The sequence below is a fragment of the Trichosurus vulpecula genome, chromosome 2 (genome assembly GCF_011100635.1).
Source record: "Trichosurus vulpecula isolate mTriVul1 chromosome 2, mTriVul1.pri, whole genome shotgun sequence".
Taxonomy (NCBI): Eukaryota; Metazoa; Chordata; class Mammalia; order Diprotodontia; family Phalangeridae; genus Trichosurus; species Trichosurus vulpecula.
The window spans coordinates 400,048,792-400,071,926 of NC_050574.1; the positions used below are offsets into that span (position 1 = coordinate 400,048,792).

At 38.5% G+C, this 23,135-nt stretch overlaps 1 protein-coding gene across 2 annotated transcripts in view; it reads left to right on the forward strand.

The window, feature by feature from the left end:
- The first annotated feature begins 1,946 nt into the window (after positions 1-1,946).
- CD99 (CD99 molecule (Xg blood group)) overlaps positions 1,947-23,135 on the forward strand; it is a 59,666-nt gene continuing 38,477 nt past the window's right edge. The window contains exons 1-2 of one of the 2 annotated variants that reach the window (XM_036743485.1): positions 1,947-2,283; positions 22,718-22,747. In XM_036743485.1, coding sequence (XP_036599380.1) covers positions 2,211-2,283; positions 22,718-22,747 — 103 coding nt within the window. In that variant the 5' untranslated portion in view covers positions 1,947-2,210. The remainder of the gene's footprint in view (positions 2,284-22,717; positions 22,748-23,135) is intronic. The other variant, XM_036743486.1, reaches the window with a different exon arrangement.

Consider the following 23,135-nt stretch of genomic DNA (forward strand, 5'->3'; position numbering starts at 1 on the left):
ACTTTAGTCTACCTTGGGCCTCGAGGCCACATGTGGCCTTCTAAGTCTTTGGGTGTGACTTTTCGACTGAGTCCAAGTTTTACAGAACAAATTCTTTTACTAAAGGGATTTCTTCTGAGAAATTTGGACTCAGTCAAAGGGCCACACTTGAGGACCTAGAGGACCACATGTGGCCTCAAAGCCTCAGGTTTCCCATCCCTGGTCTCACGTTTGGGAGAGGTGATAGGATTTGTATTCATTCCATTAACAATGATCTCAACAAATTATGGATTTTCCAGTCCAAGATCTAGACATACCAAAAGAAATTGTGTAATCCTAGTTTGCCAATTACCCCAACCCCAGCTTTTGGGGCAAGTCACCCAATCCCTCTGATGAGGGTTTGGGGTGAGAGGTGCTCGACACCCCAAAGTACCGACACGCCGGGTCCTGCCGAAAGAATTCGACTCAAGCTTTCTCAGCCAAGGGAAAGGACAAAGTTTATTAAGAGTTAGCCAAATAAGCCTGCCCCGAGAGATCCCACCCCTTGCGACACCTGTAAGGAAAAAGGGCCAGACCCATCTGAGCTAGATTGGTTCTGACCAACCTCATGGAGGCAAGATGGAGATTATATACACAAAGGTTGTGGGAGGGATTGAGGGGTGGTCTGGGGTGACCAGAAGAGGGGTTTAGGGAGGGACTTAAGGACGAGGTCAGACTCCAGGGTGGGGGAAATAGCTGAAGGCCATATGGAAATGACAACCCATCAAGGGCTGGGGTAGCAGAGCTATGGTATAGATATTTTGATCAGGATTAAGGATGGGAAACAGGATTAAGGGTGGGAAACAGCTGGACAATAGAGGACTGGGCAAGGTAGGCATTTGGGCTTAATGGTTATAGCCTCAGGCCAAGGCCAGGTCGAGTGGCAAGATTCAAGGAGAGTTCAAGGGTTCAAGGGGTTCCCAGAGACTGTGCCCTCATCACCTCTGGACCTCAGTTTCCTCATCTGTAAAAAGAGGGTGTTGGACTAGATCACCCTAGAGTCCCTTCAAACTGTCTCAATCTATTATGATAAGCTTCTTGAACCAAACTAAGTTAGGAAAATAAACCCACTTTACCTGTAGGTGATACAACTATCTTATCTGAAAAACTACTAGGCCTTAAGAAGAGAATTGTAAGAAGAAAAGGGACAACAAGATTCTGGCCTTGGATGACAATGAAACAATTTAGCATTGGAGGACAAAAGAGAAAAAAATTGCTTCTGTAGGAAAGGGAGAGGCTAGTCAATCAACCTGGCAAGGAGGCTCTCTTTCTAGAGAACTAGTCTGTGGAGGGCGGTGGGGTGGTGGGGGGTGGTGGAGGGTGGTGGCGGTGGGCGGTGTAGAAAACAAAACAAACAAAAATCCCCTTCACGTTTCCACAGCCAGTGCGATTTCGGAGAGGAGGCCAGTGACTCAGGGCTCTGATAGGAACACCATGTTTCTTGTTTTAGAGTGTGAGAAAGTTAGGCTCTGGGCCATTTCGGAGTCCATCCGAAATCATCCCTCCTAGCAAGAGTTTTATGTGTACTTGGCACACAATGGAATTTCTAATGAATTAAATCTTTGTCCAAACCACCCACCCCTGAACAGTCGCTTACATTTTGGGGGCACCCCCTCTTTCTCGGCTTGCCTTCCCCTACTCCCCAGATACTGCAGCCCGCAACCCTCAAAACAGCAGATGGTTGGAATCTGCTGGGCTTGTTTCTCGCCCAGGAAAGAAGCTCGGAAGGAAGAACGCGAGGAGAGAGACGGCTGCGGCTCTTTTACGGGAGTGTTTGGGGTTACCCGCTGCTGCAGAGGCGGCCTCTTCCAGGGCGCGGCTCGGGGCGCCGGGCCAAATGCTTGTCACGGCCACCCCTCTTCTGCGCCCCTCGGAGGGCCCCGATTGGCTGGTGGAGCGGGCTGGGTGGGTCCTCTCCTTACCAGGGCGGGAGCCTTACAAATACCGAGCGGAGTGCCGCACCCCTTGGCTGGCACACTGGAAACTTAACTGCTGTGCGGCTGTCATCTTCGGCACCCGGTGCCCCTCCCTGCTGCACCCTTGTTCCCCCCCTCTCACTAGGAGAAAGATCACCCCTCTCTTTCTTTCCTCTAGTACAGGTCCCCCGATCCCAGGACAGACTAAAGGAGCCTGTGAACCCATAGGCAGCTCTGCCAAACTTCTGAGGACTTGAGTGAACTTTCAGCGGCAGGATGACCATGGGGCGCTGGCCGGGAATACCCCTTCTGCTCCTTCTTCTCGTCTGCACTCAAGCTCTAGCTCAAGGTGAGAGGCATTGCTTGTCCCAGCTTTTGCCAGAATTGGGGTGTATGGGAGTCATGCTGCATAGTGGCTCTGTAGGTTTGGGAGAGGGAAGGATTCAAAGACGAGGAGGGTGAACAGTTAGGCCCTCTTCTCTTGGAGCGTTCTCTCAAAGCAGCCCTCCTGCGAAGGGGTTCTTGGGCAGACCTGGGAAGGCCTGGACAGGCCTGCGGGGATCCCTCTAGTGGAGTACCCTTGGGGGCCTGAAGAAACGGTTTCAGAGCCTCTGATTGCATTTGGGGGAGGGGATCTTGATATCTGTGAGGCTCGGCTTTAAGTTTTGGGAGCAGCCTTCAGAAAGAGGAGACCAGAAACTAGACTTGTTTTCACTCCTTTATTAAACACAGTAGGAAACGTCAGCATGGGGGGGGGGGTAGCGGGGAGCAGGAGGGTGGAATTTTTGGAAAACGTGTTTGCCTTACGTGGTTTGTACGCCTCTTGCCAGTATTCTGTACGTGCCGCAGTTAGTTTTGCAGTTTCCCAGCGGGTGAGTTGCAACTTAACCTCAGGAGAAAATCCCTGGGCAGCAAGTTTAATGGGAAGGTAATTAGCAAAGAACTGGTTAGGTCTTTATTGGTTGCCTATGAAATTATTAAAGGATCTAGCGAGCCACTGGATTGAAGCCTGGCCGTTGGTCAAAGCTGGTTACTTTTTCACCATCAAAAAAGCTTGATACTCTAAAAGGAGAGTGGGCCTCTTTAGTAAACAAAACCATTATTTTTTTCATACGAGAACTATATTTTTCTCCCAGGATGCAGTAGAAAAAGGTTAAACATGTTTGCATCAAGAAGATTCATTACAGAATAGCTTCACAGTGATATTAATGATTCAACTTTTGGATCCCCAAAGATGGTCTTTAATTATGTGGATGAGGCAGGTAGAATTGGTGGCTGGTTTTTTTTTTTTTTGAGAAGTAGAAACAATAGAGGTGATATTAACAAAAAAGGGAAGGTAGCATATGTATTTATGTAATATATGTGAATATATAGACCATATATAGTATACATAGTCATATATCCATATGTGTATGTGCACATGTCTATATATGTATATACTTATATAGAAAGACACACACATATGTAGTAAGTGATGGTTTCACAACTCTTTCTTTGTCTCTCTGAAAGTAGTACTATACTCCCAAGTAGTGTTTTTTAAAATTTGAATTTTAAAATTTAAAATTCCAGATGGCTTATAAGTTTCTTTCAAGTACACGCCTGCCTGGCAGAAGGCCCAGAGAAGTTTTCAGTTTCCTGTTGGTTTGCCAGCAATGTGGCATTTAAACATTGGGGGTCCGTGCTTGGAACTGTGTTCTTAGTGAGTATTTTAAAAACAATTCACAGAATATGAGGTACTCATTTTGGGTGCTTTTTATTTTTGGTAGAAATTTTAAGTTGAAGGTTGGGTGTGTATAAAATTTATGGATATTGGAGGGGAAAGGGGAGAAGATGGTGCAAGATGCACAAGAGCTTTAGGATTTTTTTTTATTTCCTGCCCCACCTTTTGTTTGAGAGTCCTTCCTAGTCAGCTTTGGGTCCTAAAATGAAGTTGATTATTGCAGCAAAGTAAAGCCAATGTGGTATCCACCATTCTTTCTCTGTCTTTCATACATTTGGTGCTATATGTTACTGTTGAATTGCTGAATCCTTTCCTTAGGCCCAAGAAAAAAATCACAGCAGGACATAGATATTTAAGGAAGCAATATTTCTGCACTTGTGCTTGTTTTCAGTAGTGGTTGGGCATTTTAGATAGAAATAGTCATATAAAGAAAGAAGAGAGGTGTAAAACATTTTGGTCTCTTAGAGTTTTATCCCTCCTAAGATATAGGGATGGACTGAGGTTCAGAGAACTCCCGAGTCACGAGTATTGTGCCCCAAAATATTTTCCAAAAATTTTTTTAAATAGAAAACGTTATTTCCCATAGTACTTAAAATGGCGAATAGGGTCTCACGCTATCTCATAAATGTCTATTTAGCTACTAAATTTAATTTGATTCTAGTACTAATAGTACTGTTCTGAGTTCTGGATTCTGGGAATGTGGAATTGAATGGTCCAGGATAACAACAGATTTTCATGGATTCTGTTTTTTGAAAAAAAAAAAAAGATTTCCAAGTTTTGCTACAATAGATCTCATGGCAGCACTAGTGAAAAGTTTTTGTTTTTTTGTAGGGGATAGTTGGGGGGGGGGGGGGAGATTTGCAGTAGACTTTCTAAGTATGGGTCTTTCTAAGTGTGTGGGTGGTGCCTGCTAATAGACCAGGCATGCTGGAGTCTGCTAAAGGCAGTGTTCAGAAATCAGCAAACCTACAAATCAGAGCTTGATTTACTGCTATCTTTATTTATTACTGTTAGCTTTTTTTATTGTTGTCTAGACTAAAATTGTTAAAATAATAATGCAGATTAAACTTAAAAATTTCTTGTGTCCTTGGTACAGAGAACCAGTTAAACATTTACCAGCACACTACTGGTTGCAAAATCAGAAAAACTTCTGTAAATTGGAATTCTAAGTGGTCAATCCAGGGTGGATCATTGATTTGCTGGTAAAGATGTGACCCAATTTCTATGCTGTGTCGTTTGGACTAGACCAGACTGCCTACACACTTTAAGAACATCTGTTAACTAAATAAAAACTAATTAAACAACGTGAGGCCCCTCTTGTGAGCTTTCGGTACTTTAATCAAGTCTGATCATGTTTTTAATATCTTCTTCCGACAGTGTCTGTCTTGTGTCAGGCAAAGCTGGAGAAATACTAAGATGTAATTGCCATTTTATTTTTAAATATTGTGCTCACCAAAAAATTTGCTCCAAACTATTAAAATACTTTAATGGCTGTGGTACAGATTCATGTTTTAACTGAGTTGGTGCATTTCCTTTCCTCTCCTTTCTGAGTTTAATTTTATAAGTTCCCCTTCATCATGGAAATGTATGTTAGTATTCGTTTTCTTCTTCGGAAAAGTACTTTTTTCTTTTATGTAAAGATCAAAATTTCTAGCTGGGGGCTGTCTGTCATTTAGATGAATTAAATAAAATGTGACCAGTGAGTCCTTTCTGCAATGCAGAATTTATATAAACTCTGACAGGCTTTTATCAGTCATACAGAATGAATACACTTTTTTAACTTAAAAAAACTCAGTTCCTCTTTTTATAAAATTATTTTCCCACATTATACATTTTTCAAGGTGATAGCCCACAAACTTTTGGAAAAGTGATCCTTTTGTTATGGAGATTTTCTATTAACAACTTTAAATTTCTTTACAAGTTGTAGGCAGAGTAAAGACTACCTAACAGAGTAGTGTGGTAGAAAGGGTACCCAACCTTTTCTTTGAGACCTGAGTTCAAATCACTGCTTTGCCATTTACTCCAACTCTCTAGTCCTCAGTCAATTAGTCAGGATGGTCTCCCTCCAAGTTCCCTTCCAGCTCTTTGTTTATGATCCTAATAATTTTCTAGACTCTTACTAAATCCTTTCAGAATAGTAAATCTTGTGCTTTTGGTTGCACTTCTCAGTGAGTGAGTGGGGGAAGTTACTGGAGATTAGCTGTCAAATTATTTTGTTAGACATTATTCATACATGAGATAAATGTTTTCCAATTTTCTTAATTAAATATAAGGATTATTATATACTTAAGGGGATTGCAAAAGTTTTTTTGGTTGAAACACTAAAGTTTGAGGGAACTTTTAAAGGAAACAAGGATGAGTGTCTGCGTGTGTGTGTGTGTGTGTGTGTGTGTGTGTGTGTGTGCATCACCTATTAGAAGGGAATGTTTTCAGATTCCAATCCCCATGCTAGATAACACACTGCAATATTATTTATGGAAACCTATTTTACTAACTTTGTAATAGTAAAGTAGTATCCAGTCTTTGGGTATGCCTTAGAAACATGCGTCTATCCTTGTAGTTGCACAAATCATACAAGAATATAGCTGTTCAGGAAACATAACTTCCTTTTTCCTCTCTCTGTAAGATTTCTGCTGTCTCAGTTCCCATCAATCACACAATCTCAAAAGAAATGGCTTTTTGGCGAAGCTTTTGAATATACCTTCCTTGTACATAGTAATAGTAATGCTGTTTGTAGTTCGAACAGTCATTGTCTAATTGTGTTACTGTTAGCCAAAATGTGTAGGGAAGAATCTAAACAAAGAGTGTATCAGTTGCAACAAGATTATATTGTAATAAAATTATCAAAATGTGTATTGTAATGAATAGAATGCTGGACTGGGAACGAGGAAGACCTGTATTCTAATCCTGCCTCTGACACTGTGAGCAAGTCTCTTAACCTTTGAGCTTGTTTCTGCATTTTAAAAATGGAAATAATAATGCGTACAGTTTTTGTCTCCAAGGTTTTTATGAAGTCCAAATGAGATAATGAATGCAAAGCATTCTGCAACTTTTAAAGTGATATGAAAATATGAGTTTAAAAGGACAGTGATAATATTATTACTTGTAAAGAGCAAATTTATCATCACCGTCTTTTAAGGTAAAGGGTGTTAAGTTATGTAGCCTTTTGATTATGTCAATAACTATTTACCAGTCAAAATGCTTTCGGATCAATCAGTGCAAAAGCATTTACTAAACACCTGCTGTGGCATTATGCCAGAGAATGGAGATACAAAAATAAACAGGAAATAGCCCCTTCCCTCAAGAAGCTTAAATTCTAAGGGGAATGGGGGACAACTTATGTATGTAGAAAACAGAAAATAAATAGTAAGTAATGGGGGAACTAGCTGCTAGGATGATAAAGAAAGGATTTGTGTAGTGAATGAGGCTTAAGCTGAGTTTTGGAGGAAGCTAGAGATTTTGAGAGGGTGTGCATTCCAGACATGGCAGACAGCCTGTGTAAAAGAACTGGAGATGTGAGTGTCAGATTTAAAGAATAGCAAAAAGGCAAATTTGGCTGAATAATTGAGTCTGTGAAAAGGAGTAATGTGTAGGCAGAAGCCAGATTGTGAAGAACTTTCAATGCCATACAAAAGAGTTCAGATTTTGTCCTAGAGGCAATAGGGAGCCAGCGGAATTTTTTGAATAGGGAAGAGACCAGCTTAAACCTGTGCTTTAACCTGGCAATTATGTGGAAGCCAAATTGGAGAGGGAGGGAGACTTAAGCGTGGGAGACCAGTGAGGAAGCTATTTCAATATTTCAGGCGAGAAATAAAGAAAGGTTGAATTAGTGTAGTGGCTTAGTGAGTAGAGAAAAGAACATCTGAACTAGGGTGGTGGTTGCATGAGTGTAGAGAAGGAGACTGATACTATATCAGTAGAAGAGATTCCTTCTTTTGTGAGTCAGCTATATAATGGAAAGAGTGTTAGACATGAAAACAGGAAATAAGAGTCCAACAGCTACAATCTATGTGGTTCACTTAACCTCTCAGCCTCAGTTTTTTCTCTACAAAATGGGAATAATACACTATTTTTGTGAAATAAATACTGTGTAAACATGAATAACAGTAACATTATTTGTGTAGTTCATGGGATCATAGATTTAAAATTGGAAAAGACTTCATCTCCATCAAATCCAGTCCTCCAATTTACAGTTAAGGAAACTGAGACCCAGAGAGTTTAAATAACTTTTTTTAATGTCCCACAGTAAGTGATAAAGTCGGGATTTGAATCCAGGTTTTCCTGCTCCAAATCGAATGTTCTTTTTCACTTTTTATAGTGCCTACTGTGTGCCAACCACTTTTGCAAATATCTCGTTTGCTACTCACAACAACCTCACAGCAAACTATCTCCATTTTCTGGTTGAAGTAACTGAGATAAAGTGAAGTGTCCAGGATGACACAGCTAATAAATGTCTGAGGCTAGATTTGAACTCAGGTCTTCCTGTCTCTAGAGCCTGTACTTGATCCATTTTGCCACCAACTACCTTTAGGAAGGAGGAGGTGGTATCATGTTGTAGTAGAAAGTACACTAAAGTAATAGTCAAGAGAGCTGAGTTCCAGTTACACCTTTCCTATAACTCTTAATTTACAGTGTGACTTTTGCCTTTTTCGCCCTTAATTTCTTAAGGGAGAGTTGGAATAGCTGGTATTTAAAATCCCTATCCTATGAATTTAAGTAGCATATTGTTTCCAAGCCTGGAATAGGATGTGGTAACGGAATTTAATACAATGTTGGTACCTAATCCTTGGGTCTTAATTTTTTTAACTCAATAATTCTATTATGAAGAATAGCTCAGAAAATTATAATGTAACACTTGAAACAAGGCATGTGGACAGTATAAATATCTCCTTTATTTCCTGATTAAAATGAAGAATACAGAGAAACATGAGAAGACATATGAATTAATGCAAAATGAAGGAGGAAGTATGAAAAAAAACACCCAATATACATGATGACTACAACGTTGGAAATAAATGCAAAGAACAGGAACAAAATAATCATTTCTGAAAGATTGTATAGTAATAATGATCCAAACAGTGACCCCAAAGAAGAGATGAAAAGACAAAAACTTGTAACAAAGATGCATAGTCAAGCAAAACAAATTCCCACAGCTTCCATGTCCAAAAAAATGTTTATCTTGTTCTACATTTGAATCCACCATATCTCTTTCAGGAGGTGGGTAGCCTAGATGTTCATTAATCCTCTGGAACTGTGATTGGTCACTGAATTGATTAGAGATCTTGTGTTTTTTAAAGTTGTTTTCTTTATAGTGTTAATATAAAATCGTTCTCCTGGTTCTACTCACTTTACTGTATCAGTTCATATAAAACTTCTTTAGGTTTCTCTGAACCCATACTTTTCTTATGGCACAATAGTATTCCATTACAGACATTTATTTTATTCAACCTTTTGGTTGAAATAAAAATATATTGCATGTGAGAGGATGACAAATTTGTGTTGAATGCCTAGTAGTAGTAGGCACTCAGGAAACAACTAGAAAACATTTAAGTGCTAAACTCCATGGTACAGGGGATAGATCAGCGCAGTTCTAAATAATTGGGGAAAGCTTCTTGGAATAGGTTAGGATCATGTACTGGAAGGATGGAGGGCATTCCATATCCTAAGTAAATTCTGTGGAGTATGTTGGTTAATTATGACAAATAAAAGGAAACACTTCTGTTGAGGTTAGTTAGGAAACCTAACTAATATAAGTAAAAGTCACATAGGAACAAATAGAATATATATGTCTTCCTGGAAATGTACAAATCTAGGTTTGGTGTGATATAACCAACTGTAATTGGTATAGGAGATGATGTATCAAAGTTTGTTTAGGATCAGAAATCCAAAGGAATGTCTGTTGTTCATCATTTGAGAATGGATCTTAAGTCAGGATGAGACAGCTGAATCATCTATTCTCATGATGTTTGGTTTTATTTCTTACTTACTAACATTTTTCTCTGGGCTCTCTTTCAGGAGTGCATTATTGTGATTACTGCTGTTAAAAAGGAAGTGGTACTCAGAATGTGCTATGTAATAGCCTTATGAATTTCAGGGGCCTTGTTTATTTATTACAGAACAATATTTAGGATTATGTTTTCTCTATATTTCTTGAAAAAGCAGTATACCAAAATAACCCATCCTCAAATTGAGTGATTGAGTTATGGGCCATACTTGAACTGGGGATTTACTTCAGGCTGGGAGATTTAAAGGTCCACTTCCGACAGGTCCCCTGGTTTGTGGCATCATACCCAACTATGTGGATAAGTAAGCAATAAGATAGTAGGAGTAGGGGCTTTACATTTAGTTACCTTTTGTGGGGAGAACCTTGGCTGGCTGGATATGAGATTTATCCTCTGTCAGATGGAGAGGAAAGCTGGACTATAGTCCTCTCTGTGAGACTTTCAGGGCTGCTGCTTTTGTGGAGGGCATATGGGTAGTTGCTAGGCTGCCCAGAAACTAGCCATTGTTCTTGGGAGGGCAGTGCTTCCTTCAAGTGGAGCCAGGATAAGAGCCTGAGTAAGGGAGCCAGGGCCATAGCCCCTGCTGTGGATTCCCAGGTGCCTAACTGCTTTTGTATTCTCATATCCTTGGAATCTTTGATTTCCCTGAAATTTTGCTCTCCCAGGAATCTCTAACTTTCATTTGGTAGGCTACAGTAGGAGAGCCCTTCTCCTTTGGGAAGCAGGGGTAGACTCTTAACACCTAAGGAAATGTGACCTCAGGGTCTGGGAATTGTCAGCAGGGGTGGTCAGAGTGATAAGAGCGATGACTTCACTTGAATAAGACTAGGGTAGGAGCTGGAGGGCCATGCTATCTCAGAATGTCTCTCTCCCCTGTCGTTGGCCCCTCTTATTTTCTGTCCCTTGAAGCTTTCTACTCCCGGCTTCAAAACCTTTCCTGCTGAGCCATGGTGGGAGTAAGATTGGGAATGGATGACTAATTGTGTGGTCGAGAGATGAACTGAGAGAACTGAGACTGGGAGGTGGGGGCCTCTTTGTCCAGATCCTTGTCTTGAGTCATGAGGAAAAGGGTTGCTGCTCTGAAATCACTGTTCTGCCAAAGACAAGCCTAATTTCAACAACTAGGAGTCAAGACCCAGATTCTTATTTCTGTTTTGAAAACTAACCCAGGGCTTCTGTCCTTCCTCCCTCTATATAATATGTGTTTGGTAAAGATGGTCTAGGAGGTCTCTTAAGGCATAAACAATTCAAGTTTGGGATTTAGACTCTACTTGATTCCATTTCAACTTAATCTCAGTTGCAGTAACATAGGAAGGAGCATCACAGAGGGATGATCTTGGGCAAGTCAGTTCCCATCTCTGCAACATCAGTTTCCACCTCTGTAAAAATCAATAGGCGTAATTAAACAAATCCTAAAATCTTCTCCAGCTACAATATTATACTTCTCCCCCAACAACATTAATTTCAAAACTTTGAGTTCAAAATTCTCTCCCTCCCTATGGCCCCACCCCCACCCATTAAGAAGGCAAGTAATATGATGCCCATTATACATGTGAAGTCATGAAAAATATTTCCTTATTAGATATGTGTCAAAAAAGGGCAAGAATAAAGAAAGTGAAAAAATCTGTTTCAATCTGCACTCAGACTTCATTGGATCATTCTCTGGAGGTAGACAGCATTTTCCCTCCTAAGTGTTTTAGAATTGTCTTGGATCATTGTATTGATGTGAGTAGCTAAGTCTTTCACTTTTGACCGACATTACAATATTGATGATACTGTGTACAATGTTCTCCTGGTTCTGTTCACTTTACTTTGCATCAGTTAATGTGTAGGTTTTCTGAAATTATCCCTTTCACCATATCCTATAGCACAATAGGATTTCATTACAATCACATACTACTGTTTGTTCAGTCATTCCCCACTTGATGGGCATCCTTTCAATTTCTAATTTTTTTTGCCACCACAAAAACAACTTCTATAAATATTTTTAGTATAAATGGGTAATTTTCCTTTTTCTTTGATCTCTTTGGGATAAGCTGGGCCAAAGAGTATGTACAGTTTTATAGCTTTTAGGGCATAGTTACAAATAATTCTCCAGAATGGGTGGACCAGTTCACAGCTGTACCAATAGTACATCAGTGTACCTATTTTTCCATATTCCCTCCAGCATTTGTCATTTTCCTTTTCTGTCATGTTAGCTAATTTAATGGTGAGGTGGTACCTCAGAGTTGTTTTAATTTGTATTTCTCTAATTATTAGTGATTTTTAGTAATTTTGAACATTTTTAATATGGTATAATAGCTCTGATTTCTTCTCAAAACTGCCTATTCATGTCCTTTCATCATTTATCAACTAGAGAATAACTTATTTTTATAAAATTTGCCCAGTTCTCTATATATTTGAGAAATGAGACCTTTATCAGAGAAATTTCCTATAAAATTTCCCCCACTTTCCTTCTAATTTTGGCTGAATTGGTTTTGTTTGTACAAACCCCTTTTCATATCATGTGGTCAGAATTATCCATTTTACTGCCCATGACTCTCTTGTTTTGTCATAAACTCCCTCCTTATCCATAAATCTAACAGGTAATATTTTCTCTGCTTCCCTAATTGAAAACAATACTTTGAAAGTTTTGCATGAGTATTGCTTCCAAGTCCTTTCTCAGTCCATGTCCCTCCAACACCCCCATCCAAAAAAGCATCTCAGTTATTTGTATATATTGTCACCATTCTTCCCCTCCTTCCAGGAGCCTGGATTCTTAGATGTCAAGATTTTTTTTAAAATAGGGAGCTACCAAGTAGCTTTTTCTTCTGGGGTGTGTGTGCATGTATGTGTTTGTGTGTGGCCAGGAAGTAAGGGAGCCTTCCCAGCAGTAGGCCCTATTTTGTGCTCATTAGAGCTGGGAGTTGGTGTCCCATATCTGACTCCTTTTCTGTCCCTCATGGGATGGTGTCTGTTACTCCTTCTCATCTAGGGATGCCTTTTGTTCCACTTGTCCTAAAGGTTATTTGTAGTACTTCCTCCAGATTAAAAAAAAGTCTTATTTGTGGCTCTGGTTATGTGACTACTCTAGAGAGGGGTACTTTAGGTTTCTATGTTAAATTGTAAGCATATATTTTTTTAAAGATTATTTTAAAGATTTTTTTATTTTTAAAAAGATTTTATTTTTTTAAAGATTTTTTTGATTTAAAAGATTATTTTGGAAATCAGCGGGGCTTCCTCAGCAAATAATCAATTGGGTTTTGTAATATAATTGTTACAGAATTAGAGCTAGAAAAGATCTTTGGGGTCATCTAAGCAAAACCCATTTATTTTGCAGATGAGCAAACTGATACCCAGAGAAGTTACATGATTTGCCCAGGGTCAAGAAGGTGTAAATGGCAGAGCCAGAATTTGAATGAACCTAAGGGCTTCTGATCCCAAATCTAATATTTTTTTTTTGGTACCATTAATAACCCTCAACCACCTGTCACTTTCTGTTACTCAGTTTCTTTATCTATAAAATGAGAGAATTAGCCATTGTTACCAGGGTTCCCTTGCTGGTCTAAATCTGTTGAACTATGACCTTACCAGGCCAGGGTACTTTAATGCTCTCGGTCTGACTTTTGTCAGGACCAAGGGCAGTATCCAGATCATGTATATTCAAGACAGCTAGGATCTTATTGGTTTCAGTTATAGTTTTAGGTTCAATTAATCTGCTACGTCCGGACACTGAAGCTTGACTTTGATGTGGCATATAATACTATTAATAACAAAAACAGCAACAAAAATAACTATGAGACACCATGATCTAGTAGATGGGGAGTTGGCCTCATATTCAGAAAGACCTGGGTTCAGGTCACACCTCTGTCATCTCAGGGTTGCAATAAACTACCTATGACCCATGATAACTGACAAAACAGATCTGAATTGGTAGAGGAATGTTCCTTACTGAGATTTCACTATAGCAATAAAATCTAAAGTCTGGTCTTTTAAAAAAAAAAGCAAAGCCAAGCCAAGCCCTGACTATTTAGATAAATGCTCTTACGATGTTCAAAGCACTTCACATGTGTTGGAAAGAGTACTGAATTTTGAGTTGAGTCAAGCATCTCAAATGTCATGGCATTAGAATTCTCTTCTGATGAGCCATTAGATTTTTATCGCTATAGGGAAATCCCGGTGAGGAAATCCCTCTGGCCAGTGCAGACTGACACCTGTTCTGCTAGTTACTGAGAGTTGCCTGGAGCCCTGAGAGGTCAAAAGACTTGAACTCAGGTTTACCTGAATTGGAAGCCAGCTCTCCATCCCCTAAGTCATGATGCTTCTTGGTAATACTAATAATAAATAACAATAATTGTTTTGTTGTTACTATTACTGGGTAAATAATACCAATATATAGCATTTCCATAGCACTTTAAGGTTTGTGATGTGCTTTATAAATATTATTTTATTCTCACAGCCACTCTGGGAGACAAGTGCTATTTTTATCCCCATTTTACAGATGAGGAAATTAAGACAGACAGGGCCACACAGTGTCTGAGACTGGGTTTTCATAACTCCAGGTCTAGACCTCCAACCACTGTGCCATCTCACTGCCTCCAGCTAGGTTAGAAACCTCTTAATAATTAATCGGACATTCTGTTTTTAAATTAATTTTTAATCATAAATTTAATGAATGTCAAAAAGAAAACATTCTTATGTATTAAGTAGAACATAAAAAGGATGATATATATGAAAACTGTAATCTTCCATGGATAGTGTTTGCTTTTAAAATGTGTATATATGTACATATAGAATTTATATACACACATGCATGTACATGCATATACATATACAGTATATATAATTTATATATGCATGTATAATTCAAAATGTGTACTTGTATACAAAAATATGTTGAACGTAATATATGCATACATATCGTGTTCAACATGTTATTTTTAAAGCTGTCCTGTTTGCCTGTCTTCTTTTTTTTCTATGCATTTATCATTACTTTAACAAAAAAGGGTAAATGAAAAATTGTATGATAGGTAAAGGACTTTAAAAAAACAATTATTGATGCAAGGGGAACATTTAACTTGATTTGGTTAGTTTGCTTTTTAAATGAAAAAAATATACAGCTCCAAAACATTTCACTTGTTTACTTTTTAAATCCAGAGCTTAGAGAATATCAGAATAGAGACTGAAATCATTAGAAGTCATCCAATATAAACTTTTGTGTGTCATTGACCCTTGTGACCATCTGGTAAAATAACGTTCTTAAATAATTGAAGGAAATGCTAACTAGCAGTATCTCGACCCATCCTCTCATGTGAGTTAGGGTAATTGTTCCGTAAAAGCAAATGGAAATATTTCTTGTGACTTGATCTTGATTCAAGGGACTAAGATTCGAATTGTTGATGTCACTTTCCCTAACTTAAGGAGAGAGCAGCCATGAGGAGCTCAGATGCTTGGCTAGTAGATCCTGATGAGAGCCTCACTCAGCTGAATCAACACTGAATCAACTAGGGGTTCTCAATGCCTAGTCTTGTTGAATATTCCTTCTCCTGACATGGCTAAGCAAATGTCCTTTGGTTAATTGTTGAAAGACCTATGAGTGTCTCATTTTGTTCCAGTACCAAACCTGTACCACCAGAAGAATAGCTTGAGGCAAGCCGAGCCCAGAGCATGGAAATTAGTGAAAATAAAAATGACATTTTTTTCTCTCATTCTAGTTTACTGACCCACTGAAATCAGGGTTCTTATGGACCCCAGGTTAAGAATCCTTGTTCTAGATTGAATGCTCTAGGCTGTACAGTTATTTCCTAACTCACCTGATAGGGAGCATAAACCCTATTAAAAGAGATACTGAGAAGTATATTTTAATTTTGCGATATAATATAAAGATGCAGCATCACATAGCAAATTGAGCACTGGACTGCTAAAAAGATCCGAATTTAACTCCTGATTCTTCTGTTGCAAGCATGTGGTTTAGCAAGTCACTTTTATCTTCCAGTCTTTATTTATTCACGTTTAAAATGGGGATAATAATATTTGCACTACTGGCCTCACAGGCTTGTTGCTTCACAGGCTTTGTAAGCTTCAGCAAATTTCTTAAAAGTGAACTGTTGTTTGCTGTTACTGTTATCTGTAAAATGGGGATCGTGATGCCAGTATCACCTACTTTATGGGCCTTCTGGGAGAAAGGAGCCTGGTAACTGCAAAACACCGAACACATACATCTTCATGTGTTACACAGAAAGACACAAAAAGCAACACAGATTGGCATGGAACTGTAGACTTAGTGCCATGTTGTGTTTTTGCAACTGTTGGTATATGTGGAAACATTACTACTTCCTAGTATTTTTGCCCCCTGGGCTGACAAAAATTAAATTGAGTTCCAGATCTAATTCCAGGGCCAGCGTTTCTCTGTTCTCATTTCCAGGCATGTCCGTATACCTTCTTTTGCCTTTTTTTTCAATTTATAATCTTGCTCTCAGAATACAAGTGTTACCCAGGCCCAGCTTCTTTTCTCCCACATCCAGTACATAATTTCTCCTCTTCAACAGAAAGCCCCTTTTTAACCCCTCAGTAAATTTCACCCATTTAGTTGTAATCAACTGATGAGTAAATGAATAAATGTATAGTCAGTTTAAAATATTTTTAAAAGGTAAGAAAATGTAGTTCTTAGAAACTTTGGTGCAGTTTTAATCTGTTGAGGCACATAAGGGTAGTTCAGGTAATTCAAAGTAACAAGCAACAGAGTGTATTAGCAAACTACACTTCGTAAAGTATATGTAAGTATAAATGGAACATTTAAATTATATGAGTTGGGAGTAGCAATCTTGGAAGCTTTTCTTTATTCTGAAGACATTTTACAATGCAATCCTCAGAACCCTTCTGCAACCTCCTCCCACAAAAGAAAAAAAAATCTTTATAGTGGTGATTTTTAACATGGCTGTAGGATTATAATATGTGCAATTACTGAGTGTTGGCGTTCTTTTCTGGGGGAGTGGACATCCTTAAATAATAAGGATAATAATAACAATATCCTCAAATAATTTGTAGTAGTTGGGGTGGGAGGAGGGAGAAAAGAGTATTTTAAAATCTGGACTGGCAAGAAATCCTTTTTGATTTATCTTCAGACATGAGAAGTTAAATACAAATGTCTTAAATCCAAAAACTATGTTGCTTTATCTCATGAATTTCACGTTGTATTACTCACTGAACTTCTTAAAATGGCTGAGTGGTAGTTTTCAGATCCTCTGAAACTGCTGCAGAGAATGTGTTGTCAGGGATGAGTCATAGCACTTAGTTCAAGGCTGCCCCACCCTTTGTGAGTCATTGTCATAGTCTTCTTAACACACACATACATATACGTACACACACATAAATCCCTGAAGTTTGCACAGAAAGCCTCACAAGCTCCCTGTAGTTGATGCACTGCATTCCAAGGTTTTCACCCTTTATAGGCTCTCAGAATACCAGTACTCACTGCAGCAATTACAAAGTAGATACTTCTTTGAGGAAATGTGCAGTAGAAAGGATTTTGGATGTGAGAGTCAGAGGACCTGTGTTCTAATTCAGCTCTGCTATTGGCTGGCTTTCTGACCTTGGGCAAGATATTTAACCTCTCTGAGTCTCAGTTTCCTCATCTGTAAAATGAAAGGAGTTGGACTACATGAACTTTAAGACACCTCCTAGCTCCAATCCTTATTTATTTTTCAAGAAAGCATCATACCTGCCTCTCTTAGCTCTCCCTGCTATTTTTTTTATGTCAGATTTCTTTTTGCCTGTTCCCCCAATCAAACTGAGGTATCAAAAGAGCAGCAGGATGGATAGAACGATGGCACTGGTTCAATATTTAGGTCACTCTGGGGAAGTTGTGGCATCGTAAGTAGGGAGGTATGGGAAAAGTGGTCGAGAGATTAGGAGGATGATATTATATTTGGCTTTGTTTTAGCCTCCTACTGCTGGTAACTGCTGTTGAATTATAATCATTATATTTGGTTATTTATGAAGTGGTAGAGAAGAAGCATGGCACAGTGGAGAGAAAACTGGATTGAGACAGGAAATGGTGCATTGTGTTTGAGGAACTGCAAGCAGACCGGAAAACAGGCTTCAGGGAGTGATGTGAAATGTACAAAGCTGGAAATGTAGAAAGGGGCCGGGTAATAAAGAGCTTTAAATGCCAGTTAAAGGATTTTATATTTGATCTCAGAAGTAATAAATATCTGTTGGATCTCATTGATCAGAGTTGGGTGACCTGGTTAGACCTGTCCTTTAAAAAAATCATGTTGGCAACTGAAGGAAGAATGGATTTGAGCGGGGAGAGATGCGGCAGGGAGACCAATTAGAAGGCTATTGCAATCATCCAGCTTAAAGATAATGAAAACCTGAACCAGCATTGTGGCTGTATGAGTGGAGAGAAGAGGAGATAGATAGATAGATAGATGGATGGATGTGTATATGCACATACATGTATACATCTGTACATGCATACATATATACATATGTGTATATCCATTCTATATTTCCATACATATCTGCATATGCATTCACACATATGTGTATGTGTGTATGTATGATGGTTTGATAGTAGATATGACAAGATTTGGCAGTTTATTACATATGTGGGATGAATGAGAGTGAGAAATCAAAGATCATTGCAAAGTTGTAAGCCTGGGTGATTTGGAGGATAGTGTTGCCCCAATCAGTAGTACGGAAGTTCAGAAGGGGAGGGAAGGTGGAGAAAGGATGAGTTCTGTTTTAGACAAGCTGAGTTTGAGATGCCTACCAATGCCAAGGAACTCAGAAGTCCAGCTCCTACTTCTATCCTGTGAAGTATTAGAATATCTCAGAGAAAATATTTATGTTTTTTAAATCTGTTATAATGCATGTTTCACTAGAATGCTTTTGAGACTGGTTTTCTAATACCTGGAACTGTTTAGTTTACTGAGGGAAGATGTCATCTCGAAAGGTTGATCAATCATTTGAGTACCTACAATATACAAATATGGAGTATATATTTAAAAAGACATAATTCAACTCATCAAGGAAAGTATAACCAAAAGGGGAGAAAAGGGAGAAAACCAGTGAAAATATGTGGATAGAATATTTATGAAAATGCTTTGCAGGGAAAGGGCAGGTAAGGAATCAACACTTCCCAACGCTGGGAGAAAGGCAGAAGAAAAGTGAAGATATATGGCTTTCTCTTTACTAGTCAGTTTAGGATTAACAACACCAGAAGTTTAAGAACTAATATAGGATCCATTGATATTTAGCCTTAGGATTTGATTTTTTTTTAAAATCTAGAATATTTCACTAATCACTTTAGATTAATACTGAAATAGTTTTGCTCTGACAGCAGGCTAAAATGGTCCAGCAATATATTAGCTAGTGAGAGGAAGACAAACTAAGATGTCTCTTCAGAAAAAGCAATTGTGGACCAAAGGGTAACCAGAGGGAACAATGATATATGTAGTAAATGTAAATGTGATTATTAATTATTTTAAATTATAAATTATTTAGGATTATTATTTCAAAAATTCTAAGGGAGTCTCTGTTTTAGATGAACTTACCTTTACATGTAGCTTTTCCCCTAGTTTGCGTCAGTGGGTTGAACACTGGAATTGGAATCAGATTACCTGGTTTTGAGTGCCATCTCTAGCATTTTACTAGACTGTAAGTGCTTTAGAAAGGTCATTTAGTTTCTCTGAGCCTTAGTTTTTCCCATATAGAAAATGAGGAAATTATTATAATACTTGCATTATTCACATTGTTACTCTGCAGGGGGGAAAAAGCTTTGTAAATTGTAAGGGTCTTTATAAATGAGATACTATTTTCAAAAGATTCTTGGTCAGGATAAGTACGGCAAGATAACAATCTCTCTAAACCTTAGTGGATGGTGCTTCATGAGTTGCTGTGGCCAACCTGTTGATGATCTTATCCAAATTTGAAAAGATTTACATTCCAATACAATAGACAAATAATCCCTCTACTTGAAGTTTTTCCCACTTGGTAGACTGTGTTGTGCTGGAACAGCCTTTTGGTATCCCACTGTCTTATCTAAGCCACGAGAAAGCATTGGAGTAGAATTGTAGCTAAGTGGTACAGTGGATAGAGTGCGGGCCTGGAGTTAGGAAAGCATGAGTTCAAATTTGGCTCTCAGATACTCACTAGCAGTGTCACCCTGGGTGTCACTTAAACATATTTGCCTCAGTTTCCTCATCTGTAAGATGAGATGAAGAAGGAAATGGCAAATCATTCTAGCATATTTGTCAAGAAAACCCCAAATGGGGTCATGAAGAGTTGGACAGAACTGAACAACAAACATTATGGCCTTAAGCCTTCCTAGTCTTATCCCAATAGTGATCTTAAAATAGGCAGTTATCTTGCAAATCAGCTGATGGATCATAGTGAATTATCATTACCTCCATACCCGACCTCAAACAGGCCCCTTAGTACATTCATTTGAGGGCAGTTCTCTCAGGTCCTCAGTACAGTTAGTGGCTTTCCTCAACCTTTTATATGAGATGCTATTTCTTCGTAAGTTGACTTCATCTGTTTTCCATACACAAATATTTTTTCTGCCTTTTTTGGCAACCAAACTCTTCACCTAGAAAAGGGACTATATTTTGAAGACACAGTAATTTAACACTATAAATAGAAAGGATGATTATGGGGAAAAAAAGAACTGAAGACTATAATTATGACAATCACACCTGGCCCAAGAGATTTCAGAAAGTGTATTTCTCTCCCTCTTTTATAGAGGTTGGACCTATAGGTGTGGAATATTGCATATGCTGCAGACATGGTTGCTATATTACTTGGTTTTAATGAACTGCTTTTTACCTTTTTTTTCTTTGTTACTTAGGGTAGCTTGCTTGGTAGGGGAGGGGAAGAAATACCTTTGGAAATAAAGATCTTGCAAAAACAAAAGATATCAAATGTAAAGATCTAAAGTAAAACGGAAAGGAATATTTTTCTTACACATCTATCATACTGATTCTCTGTGGAAAATCGACTATATCTGGACTGTTTTGGAGCAAACAAAGTGATAAGCTGGCTATCAGTGGAGTTCCAGTCTTAGATCTGCTATGCTACTGTGTATCCTTAGGAAAATCACTTAACCTCTCTGATCCTTCATTTCTTCACCTATAAAAATGAGGATTGATCATAGTTCTAGTTGTATTAGCTATTCCTTTCATTGGAAAAAATGATGCTTTTGTTGTTATTACATTTGTTTAAAAAATATATCCCTTTCCTTCTCTCTATCCAGTGGACTATGCTTATAATAAAAAAATTCAAAAAAGAAAAGTACAACCAATAAATCAGTTGTGCCCAACATTCTATGCAATGTTCGACACCCATTATACAAACTGCAAAGAAGGGAGGGTTGTGCAGTTTCTAAGAGACAAACTTGTGTTGGTAATTTATTGTAAAATATCATAATTTATAACTATAATTAGAGTAGCTCGCTCTTTAAGTTTGACAGAGCTGGTTGGGACCTTGAAGAGCATCTTCAGTCATCTTCAAAGTCATGAATGAATACAGTGAATAATAATAATTCTGTATTTCTAATAGAGCCTTCCTGTGTTCAGAACAAGTCTCCAAAAACACCTTTGCAATCTAATTTTCCTTTACGGGTGCATCCTCAAATAGCCTTGACCCTGATGATAGCCACTTTTGAAAATCTGCCTTGTAGATAGTTTTTTGTCCATAGCATTTCTTGGATTGGGATTTGGAAGCTGTGATATAACCACAGGAGAGTTGAGAGGGATGTATGGAGGCTGGAGCTTCAAAGCTGAGAATAGCTGGCAGTTTAGTGGTAGTTATGTCAAGCTATAGATTGTATGAATAGGATGAACTGGCTTTTCCCTGCCATTGTTTCACTTCTTCCCAGACCTTGAGATCCATCCACTTAACTGAAGACGAGTGCAGGAAGAGCTGCATAGCTGGGAACACCCATCTACACATACAGTTATCCCTTCCATTTCATGACTTTCCCCATTGTGGTATTGATATATCTCTGGTTGGCATAAGAAATTAAATGAAAATTTGGGGGGAGTATTTTGGAAGCTACAGATGACATGCAAAGACCAGCAGGTGGCACAGAGCCTATGATCAAATAGTTAACTCAGATTTTACAACAAGGTACTGTAAACACCCCATAAAAGAAAAAAGAAAAAATCAGAGTTCACTGGTTTGAAGAGAGAGCCAAAAAATTTTATGCAGATTTTCCAGATCATGGGGAAGCTGTGCTCCAACCCATGTGATGTGCAAGGGATAGCTGTAGTAGGTTTTTTTTATTGTTCTTTAGTGAGGTCAGGAAAGTGTCTCGAGTAACGGTGAGATCAATTTAATTTTTGTGACTTGTTTGTGGGGAACTTATTATGCAAATACACTAAAGGTATTGTTGTAAATGCTAAATCATATTTAATTCTCATTACCATAGATCTTATGAAGCAATTTTAAATCACTTCAGAAATTTTTAAAAAAATCTGTTCTTAATTGCTCACTGACTGCCATACTTAAAACACACTCTTCACTTTCAGTCTTGGAATTCTTGTTCAGTCCTTTCAATTGAGTCTGATTCTTTGTGACCCCTATTTGGGGTTTTCTTGGCAAAGATACTGAGTGATTTGCCATTTCCTTCTCCAGGTCATTTTACAAAAGAGGAAAATGAGGCAAATAGGGTTATCTGACTTGCCCAGGGTCACATAGCTAGTAAGCGTCTGAGGCTGGATTTGAACTCATGTATTACTGACTCCAGGCCTGGGACTCTGTTCACTCTGCCACCTAGCTGCCCACTTAGAATCCTTAGATTTCTCTAAACCTTTCTCTAGTACCACCTAGAGCTTTCCCTTCACCTTCCTCTGCCTCACCCCATCATCTTATAGCTTCTTTGTATATAGTTTGCATCTATCTGTATACCTATAGGTCATATAATCCATCCAAGGAGAGGCAGTGTTTCATTCATTGTATCTCATCAGTACCAAGCACAGTGCCAGGCATGTAGTATGCTTGGTGAATGCTTATTAACTGATTTACGATTCTCATCTTAATTCATATGCCTAACCTGAGTGTGTTTTTTCCCCTAGATTTTGATTTGTCTGATGCCCTTCCTGATGGTGAGTAACAGATATCCTTAGTATTTGGGGCTGCTTACTCTGTCTAATACAAGCCAGTTTCTTTATAGAAAAATAAACCTGATTTCATGGAATATGCCATGCTTCTTTGTAGTTGTGAATGACATTAAGATAAATTGCTGGGCACTTAGTAATCTGCCATCGTGATACTTCACCAGTGTATATACACAGTATCCATGTGGAGTTATTAGCCTCAAGTACTATTTAAGGTACAGAGAAGTAATAGGAGCAGTGTTCCGAATTCTGCTTTCAATAGTTCTTATTTCCTTATTGTACTTATATTCATAAAAACTATTGACTTTTTCTTCTTGTTGCCCATCTCTCAACCTTTGCTTTGCCCCTTTTCTCTTTCACCCAAAGTCTGAGATGA